The sequence below is a fragment of the Corvus brachyrhynchos genome, unplaced genomic scaffold, assembly GCF_000691975.1.
Source record: "Corvus brachyrhynchos isolate BGI_N302 unplaced genomic scaffold, ASM69197v1 scaffold1, whole genome shotgun sequence".
Lineage (NCBI taxonomy): Eukaryota > Metazoa > Chordata > Aves > Passeriformes > Corvidae > Corvus > Corvus brachyrhynchos.
The window spans coordinates 10,582,293-10,592,185 of NW_008237222.1; the positions used below are offsets into that span (position 1 = coordinate 10,582,293).

Consider the following 9,893-nt stretch of genomic DNA (forward strand, 5'->3'; position numbering starts at 1 on the left):
TGGTCGGGGCGCCGGGCCGCCCCAGCCGCAGCGAGCACTACCGCCGGGAAGTCTCTAGATGGCACGGTCTCTCCAGCAATGCTCACCTCGGCGAGGAACTGGCTTTTCCTGCCTCCTGCTGCCCCTGCGGGACACTGCTGCCCCTTCCCTGCTGGACACTGCAGAGGGGGTGAAGGGAGACGCCAGCCCCAGGCAGGGAGCTGGCAGTGCTCGGGTGATAGGGTTATTCCTGAGTCAAGTTAAACATTCATCAGCCTGGGGTGATGAGCTGTGGGGCAGAGGCAGGAGTCCTAACAGCACAATTTTTTGGATGCTGGACCCAGACTTCAGGTGTTCAACCGGAGTTACAGTCCTGAGCTCCAGCCTGGGATGACAGGGATGGTGTTGGGTGCTTTATCGTTCTGCCAGGGCAGCCTCAGACATATAAATCTGAGCAGTGAAAGGAACCTCCTGCTCTCTGTGTTTACAGCAGTGGATGAAGCACATCCAGGGAAGCTCGGGCATCACTGGTGATGCCTTTTTTTGTGGTGGTGCTGCCTCAGTTCCTCCCCTCACCAACACTGAGCATGTTACAATGGGACAGGAATGGAAAGCGAAAAGAAAGCCAGAGGTTGCAATGCCCCTAAAGCACACACACAGAGAATTTCATAAACCTCTCAGAAGTTTTCTTTCTCATAGGGTGAAACATTGCAGAAGTATGCACTGTCCTTAGGAAATTCCACAGGTTTCCATCCCTGTAGTTACCATCCCAGATGCTGCTGACAGATATTGTGTGGAGTGAATCAGACAGGCTCTGGGGGACACAGGGTCAGCAGCTTTCCCCTCTCTGGCTTTATTATTTACTTTTCCCCCATAGCCCTCAGTTCTCTCCCAGGTACCTGGAAATCATTTAGCAGAGGTGTTGCTCGAGTGAAAAAGCAACTGGCCTATGCAACTGCTCCACATGGCTGCACTGTCCCACCTGATGAGGAAATCTGTGGGGTTTTTTAACCACAGTTACTCAGCTATGATTAATTTTCAGTGTACAGGATTGTGCAAAAAAGAGCCATTACTTTGACTCATTAAGTGTTTCCAAGAGGAAGTACTAGAAACACAAGTTTATTTAAAAATAATATCCAACCTGCCAATCCAGATAACATGCTTAGGGCTGTGTAATAGTTTACATTTTAACATTAACTCATTGGTGATCTCTGTCTCTCTGTAGGTCAGGGTTAGAAACAGCGTTTAAAGTCAATACTGAGGAACTGCAGAAGATTTTGGCAGCTCTGACAAGGAACTTCACAAATATTTTCTTAACCAAATTAAGAACAAAAGCACAGGTAAGAGGATCTTGGCTACATTATTTCCTCAATATAAGGGTTGTGTGCAGCAGCTGAGGGTCATTGCCCTCCCCTTGTCTCACCAACTAAACCTCATTTTGCAGCACATGACATTATGGTCCCTCCAAAATGCATTTAACACTTGTGGAAATCCCCTTTACAAAGCAACACTTCCAGAATCCTGGGAATTTTTTATGATGAGCAATAAGAATTTTTCAAGCTGTTAATAGCAATCAAAAGAAAAGGGTATTTAGCAGCTTCCAGTCTCTCAGGCAAAGCAGTGGGGGAAAACCTTGCCCCTAGAGAAGCACTGGAGAGGTCAGCTGAACACCACCAATGGGACACTTTTCCTTCTATTAAACAACTTGGATTTTTTCAGGACTTTGACTTACTGATTCACAGATCTACCACCACAGTCTATTAGAAACTTCTTCAGACAGGATAGAATTCATTCTGGTAGAAGTGGTTTTTCCAGGCTGTTCCCATGGTGACAAAAGACTGATTGTTCCAGAATGAGTATGCTAAAGGTCTGGTACCAATTGATAAAGCTGTGATAAAATTGGACTTATGTTAAGAGGCCTAAAAGGCAATGTGCTTCAATGCAGTTTGTGCTTCTCAGGTGCTGTAGAAGGGCCTTTCTGCTTTCAGCCAGTTTGGGTCCACTAGCTCCAGCTGGCATAATACCAGAGATGGGGGAAATCAAGCCTTTGGTCCCATCCCTTTTCACTCATCCAAATTCACTTTCTAAATCCCCAAACATAACTTCCAGAGACCAGGACAGTCATGGTACTTCTCCAACTTAAGCCAAGCCCTCCTTGCCAAGGGGACTTTCCAGTGACTGCAGATCTTGTCTTGGAGCCTAAGCAGCAGGCAAGGAAAGGCCCCAAGCCAAGGCATTGAGCAAGAGAGCTGAAATGTCGTGAGAACTGAGAGAGGCCGAGTCAAAGCATTTCTAAACAGATCTCTAGCAGGCTGGGAGCACAGCAAGGGGGGAAATAATTGGGAAGGAAATTGCCAGGAGTCTAAAGATCCTGAGAGCTAGGAGGAGAAAAGGGGATATGCCAGAAGAAGGATATTTTGCATTTGGCCCTTAGGGAAGTCTCTTCCAGGTGCCAGAAGTCTTTAGCAGATACTGCTATTTTTATATGAAGGTACATTAGCTCTAGGGACCCAGCAAAGGAAAATAACCCATTGAGGACACTTGGTCAGAGTACCTTGTACCCAGGACAGATGGGAAACAGTGTCATCACTAACCATGAGGCTGGATAAAGCTGGAGATGCTCCCAGCTGCCATTCCCCCACCATCACATCAGAGTAAGAAGGAAAATCCCAGCAAGACTTCATGCAGGTCTGCAGGAGTACAGACAGCCTCCTGGGAGGGCTGTGAACACGAAGAGCTTCATTTCCTCATGGAGAAAGCTGAGAAAGCTGTAGAGGTGATGGATTACTGGGCTAATTTCCAAGAGATTCACTACCAAGTGACTTCTCATTTCCATAGCTGGTGCAAACCCGTGTAACACTGGCATACATGGTTGCCCACCACAGCCTGTTCTAGTCATGCCTGAGTCTCCTGTGATTAACATTCTAATCTCTTTCCTCCCCAATACATTAGAGAAACAAATTTATTTACCTAAAGAAATAGAGTTGGTGGATCAGAAGGTGGCACAGAGCAAGGAAACGAGATATCCCAAATAAGCCTTTAATGCCAAAACATCTCCTGCTCAGGGTGTGATGGTTCTCCCCTCTGCACTGGGGCACCTACCCAGTAAGGGGAGACATGGGTGTGAATTCCCTGGGGTGGAGAGAGAAACCCAGCCTGCACCTGGTGTTTCTTCATGCAGGGGGGGTGCTCTGTGCTTTCAGTTCAAGCCTGAGATCCTTCAGCTAGGGCATCAGGTAGTCTGAATATACCTGTGCCATCAGTGAGTTGGTCTTTTTTCAGCCACTCCTTAAGAAAATCCTGACCAAGAACTGGATTTTGGCGACGGAAGGGCCGGACTCGCTGACGTCGGCAGTCTCGCAGTTCTCCGAGCACCTGCAGCACATGAGGGAGCCCCTGGGGCAGGTAGGCAGCCGGTTCCACGCCTGGGCACAGGGATGCTGGGGGCTCACACGATCACTTTCAGGCTGTGGTAACACCTGCAGACTCCTCTGCAACAGTGGTTGCTCTTTATAACTGTGGGGGCTGCAGAGATGAGTGAGTGTGTGCTGATGGTGTGCTCCCTCCTCTATGCCCTCAGGTGCTGCCAGAGACCTGAGAGCTTTCCCTGCCCTCTCTCACTGCCTTGGCCTTGAATGGACAAAAAACCCCACAAGATTTGTTTTTTTTAACCAGGAGCTTCTACAGGAAGTTCATAAATACGTGGTGAAGGAATATATCACACAGGTCATCAAACCCAGATGGAAAATGAACAGGGAGACACGGCAGCAAGTGAGCAGGAAGATGAGCCTGGAAGCCGCAGTCATTCACGATACATTCATTGATCAGGTATGGGCGCTCTCTCCTGGTACCCCCTGGCTGCTGACTCTCAGAGGTGCAATATTCCCACTTGGCTTCCCACAGACCAGGCAGCAGGCTCTCCAGTAGGCCAAGCCTCAAGAAATATAGAAGTGCTTAAAAGAGAGCAAGCGAGGTGGTTACTGCAGGTTCATGCTGTGGGTTTCCAGCCTGGCAGCCTCTCTGCATTGGCAGCTTGTGCATGTTCAGCCAGCAGCTCTCTGATGGCAGCACCTGGTGTTTTAGCACGTTCCCAGGGAGCTTTGCATAGGGTGGTTCATGTGCTGTAGGACGACACTCATCTGGTGGCAGCTTCGTCGTGGGCCTGTTCCCTCAGGCCACGGGATGCATTTTGTCACCAAAGGATCCCTGCCCTGGATAAAGCTCATGGAGTTGAGTCCCATGAGAAAGTCCATCTGGGTACACAGTCTGTGTACAGCAGGGCATGGGGAGAAAGTGGTGGCTGCCTGTGTGTTTTGTGACTAGACAACTGGTACAACCCACACCTGAAGGTGGGGTAACGAGGTTCCTGTTAATAAATCCTTTGGGCCAGATTAGAGTGGCACAAAACTAAGTGACCAGTGTGAGATATAGATATATCTATACATAGACATATATGTGTGAGTGTATAAATATAAATATAAATGTATGGCAGGTTTATTTTAAAACAATTCAATTACAATGGAAAGGTGGTATTTATTACAGGTGGTTATTACCTGTAGTAATATAACAATATAAAAGTATAAAAATATCACTTAAGAAAATATACAAGGAAAAGAAAGAAAGGGTAAGAGTAGATAGCAGAGAGAAAAGGTATTGCCACCCGTGTACCCAGTGACAGGACTTGATTGTTGCAATTTACGTGTCTGTTGGTCAAAACAATGGTTGCCATTGGTCAAGTCATTAACCTTTAACATTTCTGTCTCTCACAGCAACAATCAATCTGGGATTTTCAAGGAAGTCAAAGTTGAATTACTTGGATTTTGTGGAAAGTCAGGCATCCAGGGCACTAAATCCCCTCTCCGAGATGAGGCACATGAAACAGCAGGAGGTGAAGTCTCTGGCATCTGCTGCTATGCTGGAGCACAGCCACAATGCCCTGCTCATGGTCTGGCTTGCTTGGGTGCTCGTGAGCATCAGGAAGTGCAGGGCCAGGCCTAGGAGAGCTCCCAGGGGTACCTTGCCATTGCCACCCAGCACCCTGCTGCCTGCCCGAGGCAGCCTGTCCTGCCTGCACCAGTCCTGGCTCACACCAGTAAATACACCCCATGTACACAGGCCATGCTCTTGCCACAGGGAAAAAGGCATTTAGCAGGTGCTGCTGTCCCTGATGTCCCCATGTGACTCTTTGTCCGCAGGGCTCTGGTGCCAACTGGCTCTCCCCCGCCATAGACCACATTGCCAATATCATTGGAGAGAAGAAAAAAGACAAGATCAAGGCACATGTCAAGGAGCTGTGCCAGGACTATCCAGATATCAGGTACATGAACTGGCAGATGCCAGAACTGTTGGGCTCCATCCCAAACAGCACCAGCTCGCCCTGTGCCTGTGCCAAGCTCTTCAGCTTGTCTGTGTTGGTGGCCACACGTTAGAGATCAGGGTGCCAGCAACAATGGGAATCCCACCTTATTTTTTTCTGACTGCGTAATTTTTCTCTTTTCCCCTTGTGTGCTGTATCTTACAATGCACAAAAATTACCTTCAAAGCCTTTTCATTTTAGAATGGAATGGGATGGAATGGAATAGACTAGAATCGAACTATTTCAGTCTATTAGGAAGGGACTTCCAATGATAATCCAGTCCAACTTCTCATCACTTCGAGCCTGACCAAAAGTTAATGTAAACTATTAAGGGCATTGTCCAAATGCCTCTTGAGCATTGACAGGCTTGGGTCATCAACCACCTCTCTAGGAAGCCTGCTCCAGTCTTAGACCACAGCTTCAGTTAAAAAACGCATCCGAATGTCAAGTCTAGAGCTCCCCTGACAGAGTTTTGAACCATTCCCATGCATCCTCTCCCTGAATTCCATTTTATTGCTCAAAATGAACCTTGTTTCACAGTAAAGCTCCAATTTGCTCTTCTGCACATCACCAGTATCAGTATCAAACAATCAGCCCTGTTTGCCAATTTGCAGGCTCCAGATTTGGAGTAAATAGTTTGTCTCCTGTTCCCAGGCTCAGACCTCAAAGTGTGGCAGCCATTGACGCAGTTCAGCTGCAGTTTCTGAAACGGCCTCAACACAACCATTAAATTTTGAAATAAATTACAAATTCTTTATTTTATACTTTCCATTTGCTGTTCCAAGGCTGCATCTGGAAAATTTAAAACTCCTGGAAAAGTAAAGAAAGTGACTAGCTCTGTGCATGGCTAAGCAGCTGCGAATCAGAAGTTACCTCCTCTTCTACAGTTCTTCTTTCAACCACTGAGAATGAATATCAGTGGTACAGATTGAAATAAATTCCATTTCATCAGGGTAATTTAAGAAAAAAAAAACCCCAAAGATTTCAGCACTGGATGACATTTATGCAATCAAAATAATACATAATACTTAAGTAATTGCTAGAATACTGAAGTAGACCCTCAAATATGAGGAAAAAAATCACATTAAATATGTTTTCCTCTCCCCAAAACTGGGGCTCAAAATTTTTCATAACCAGATTTAACGAGTGGGTCAGATATGCTTCAGACTTGTCTGTGTGGGGGAATTCAAGACATGGACATGTAAAGGAACAATTATTCCTAAGTAATTTTCTAGGTGAACATACCTACCTTACAAAAGAATGCCCACAAACAAAAAACAAACAAAATCAAATAAACAAATAAACCCCAATAAGGGTTTAATCCCAGTGGCCAGACTAAACTGAAAAAGAGGCAGTGCCTGTTCTGGGGAGGGTGCCTGTACTGGGAGGTAAATGATGGCTAGTCATCAATGATGGCTATTTGAAAACAATTTTCCAGTCAGAAAAGCCATTTACAAGGCTGTGATTTGTGGTACTTTTTCATCATTAGCCTCAGACCCAAGCCAGGTTTTAAGGCTTGTTCTCTTGGTTTATCTAATTCCTGACTTTCCATTATTGAGTAACATTATTTTTAACAATGAAGTTCGGAAAACGAGGCGGAATCTGCTGGACCTGCACTGCTTCCTGTTCAGGTCCCTGTTAATTTTTCCCCTGAGCTCTCAGAGATGTCTCTGAATTTGTATACACTGAGATTACTGGAACAGGGTATGTTTCCAAGTCAGCTTTCCAGCTCTAATCTCATTAGTGCCTATCAGCTTCCTAAATATTAGTACTTCCATTACTCATCTCAAAATAATCATTACACAAAAGGTCCGCAGCCTCTCTGGAAAACTTGCAAAAGGCATCATGGGCGTGGAGAGAGAGGAGGAAATTCCCTGAAGCACCAGCAGCAGGAGGCTGTCCCACCAGTGTGGTGTGGCAAGAGCTGCTGCTCACTGGTTTGGTACCTCCAGAGGCTGCAGACTTCCATCCTGGTGGCTCCTCCAGTGCAGTGAGGGGTCAGTCCCTGGCACTTTGCTATAGCCTTGCTCTGTCTCCAGCACAGCTGTTGGTTGCTCACCTCCAGGCTGGTTTTGCTGGCCAGGTCTGAGCAAGGTCTTGTTTGGTTTCTGCAGGAAGGAACACATCCTGGCCATCCTGGCACTCCGGGGGCTGGGGCGCGCCAGGAGAGCGGCGATTTTTCGGCAAGTCCACCATGCACGGGAGAGCTCCGACAGAGGGGAGGGCAGCACACTCTTCGCTGAAATTGATGTTCCAGTAATCATCAGCTGCTTCTAACGCAGGACCAAAACAGCAGGCAGCATCCTGCCTCCTCCTACACTGCCTCTACACATGATCCAAAATCTGCTAATCCATCTTGCTCCTCCGCAAACCCAAACTTTTGACTGCTGTGGAGAAAGGAATACTTTCCTGAACTTGCTACCCCAAGCTCAGAACCCCAAGGCAACAGATGCACCAAGACACTGACCTCCTGCAAGAGCTCCTGGGCAGCAGCTCCAGCCCAGGCATGGTGTCCACCTCATGTTCCATATGGATTCTATTGCTGAGAGGCTGCTCCACTGTTTGGTACAAGATTAAACGTATTTTCAGAGAACAGGAGAAAACCAAAAGCAGTTCACTCAGAGCTATATTAAGGCCTCAGCGCTATATTAAGGCTTGGACTGTGCTCTGCATAATTATACAGCAGCAGAGCAAGAGAGCCTCCCTCATAATTAGTGCCCATGAGCAACCGAGGGGCAGAGCTTGGGCAGGGATGTGGTAGCACCCAAGTTTTATTTCCTGCCCCACAAACCAGCTGGCTGAGCTGGCATGACCCAAGGTCATGATGTTGTGACCTGAGGCCACAAACCACTACCTGCCTGGGGAGGAAAACACTGGGTAACCAAACCCCACAGCTGGGACACGCAGCACATGGAACACTCTGCCCTCCAGGGTGGCCCCCATGGCCCCTCTGGCATTTCAGCCGATTTTCCTCACACGAGGGCTGTCTTGAAAAACTCCTGTTGGACTGAAGATTTGTCCATGCCACCACATCTCTGTGTGTACAGATATGCCTGGATCGGATATGCCACGTGGAGGGAGGCTTCATGTTCTCCTTGACTTGGGGAAAGTGCCACCATGCCTCTAGTCCATTTTCTTGTGTGATTAAATGCATTTTAACAGATCTGTTACAATCTGACTGCAGTATGAAACCTAATGTGAGGTGGACAGACAGTGCTACAGATGAGATCCTCACCTGGTGTAAACCAGCATCATCCCATTGATGGGCATGGATTACCATAGGGTTAACTCCACGAAGGATCCAAAGCATTACATCCAGCATCTGCAGGGGAGACTGAAAGAGACATTCAGCAGTCTACAGCTGTATAAATCTGATTTTATTTAATTCAATTTATCCTTTAGGTTGCCCTCTGCAGGATTTAATCTAGGACTACAGAGATGTGTTTATGATCTATTAAAATGATAAATGTGGACATGGCATAGCCTTGAACATGATTTTTTCTTGCAGCAGAGCTTACAGCATCAGCTGTGAGCCTCTTTTGTTTCCTTTGCTTCAGGTTGCACCAGTGTAAGTTTCAGTCTGGGTGAGCAGCAGGTGCTGGTGACAGGCCAAGGGAAATTTTCTGATGGATAAGGTGCACAGAGTGCACCTTTAATTCACAATCATCATATGAAAATTTTTCTAAGGTAGACTTGTTACCTCCGCTGTCAAGATAAGATGTTTTTCTAAAGATGGCTTTGAAATATCAGGTATAACTTGAGAGCTTGAAGCAGGAAATCCTGGGAGGAATTTTCTGCCCTGCATCATTCTTCAATACATCTCATGGCAATTCCGACAAACCCTCAGCTTGGTGACTCTCTGTATTTGCTATGGAGAAGGAGAAGTAAAATATCGTGTGGTTTTCCCATTAGGTGTGCAGAACACATGAACACTTCGGAGGTCCCCTCCCCTGTCCTGGGGACATGGTGCAAGCAGAGAGCCCTGTGATTACACCCCCCATGGGTTTGAGAGCTACATTTCCCCTCCCAGCAGCAGGGAAAGGCATCAGTGCTGAGATTTACATTTATTGTTAAAAGGAATGACTAAGCAGGAGAGATACAAAGAGGCTTTCGACTTTTCCAGGCTAGGTCTGAGACTTCTAAAACTGCACTCCTGGAGTGCAGGATTTGAGGCACTAAAGCCTCAGTGAGGGATTTTGTGCATCAGAAATTTCCCTCTACCGCATATGCATCTCTCATCCAAGCACCTCACGCAAGGCATCTGTAGCATTTTCCCAAGTGATTTATTTAAATGTATACTGGGGTTTTCAATCTCATTATTTTACTGGCAGACCCTCCACAAACCAACTGCCTTTCCTCAGGCTCCAGCTGCCTGTCCCTGGGATTAGATAAGGCACTCGGTTTCCATTTTCTAATAAAAGCAAGTTGCTCCCCTGAAGTCATGGAGGAAGGCTGGGCACAATGGTCTGCCTTTTGTCACAACCTCTCTTGGGACACTCAGATCCTGCAGCCTGGCATCCTGCGAGCCAGTGGCAGGGGGGGCGCGCGCAGCCCACTG

At 47.0% G+C, this 9,893-nt stretch overlaps 1 protein-coding gene across 3 annotated transcripts in view; it reads left to right on the top strand.

Annotated features, from left to right (window-relative positions):
- The window catches only part of EXOC3L4 (exocyst complex component 3 like 4), a 22,388-nt gene extending 13,573 nt beyond the window's left edge, over window positions 1-8,815 (top strand). For 2 of the 3 annotated variants that reach the window (XM_017729104.1, XM_008629774.2), the window contains exons 8-12: window positions 1,205-1,319; window positions 3,262-3,384; window positions 3,655-3,807; window positions 5,175-5,296; window positions 7,450-8,815. In XM_017729104.1, coding sequence (XP_017584593.1) covers window positions 1,205-1,319; window positions 3,262-3,384; window positions 3,655-3,807; window positions 5,175-5,296; window positions 7,450-7,612 — 676 coding nt within the window. In that variant the 3' untranslated portion in view covers window positions 7,613-8,815. The remainder of the gene's footprint in view (window positions 1-1,204; window positions 1,320-3,261; window positions 3,385-3,654; window positions 3,808-5,174; window positions 5,297-7,449) is intronic. The other variant, XM_017729105.1, reaches the window with a different exon arrangement.
- Window positions 8,816-9,893: the final 1,078 nt, after the last annotated feature.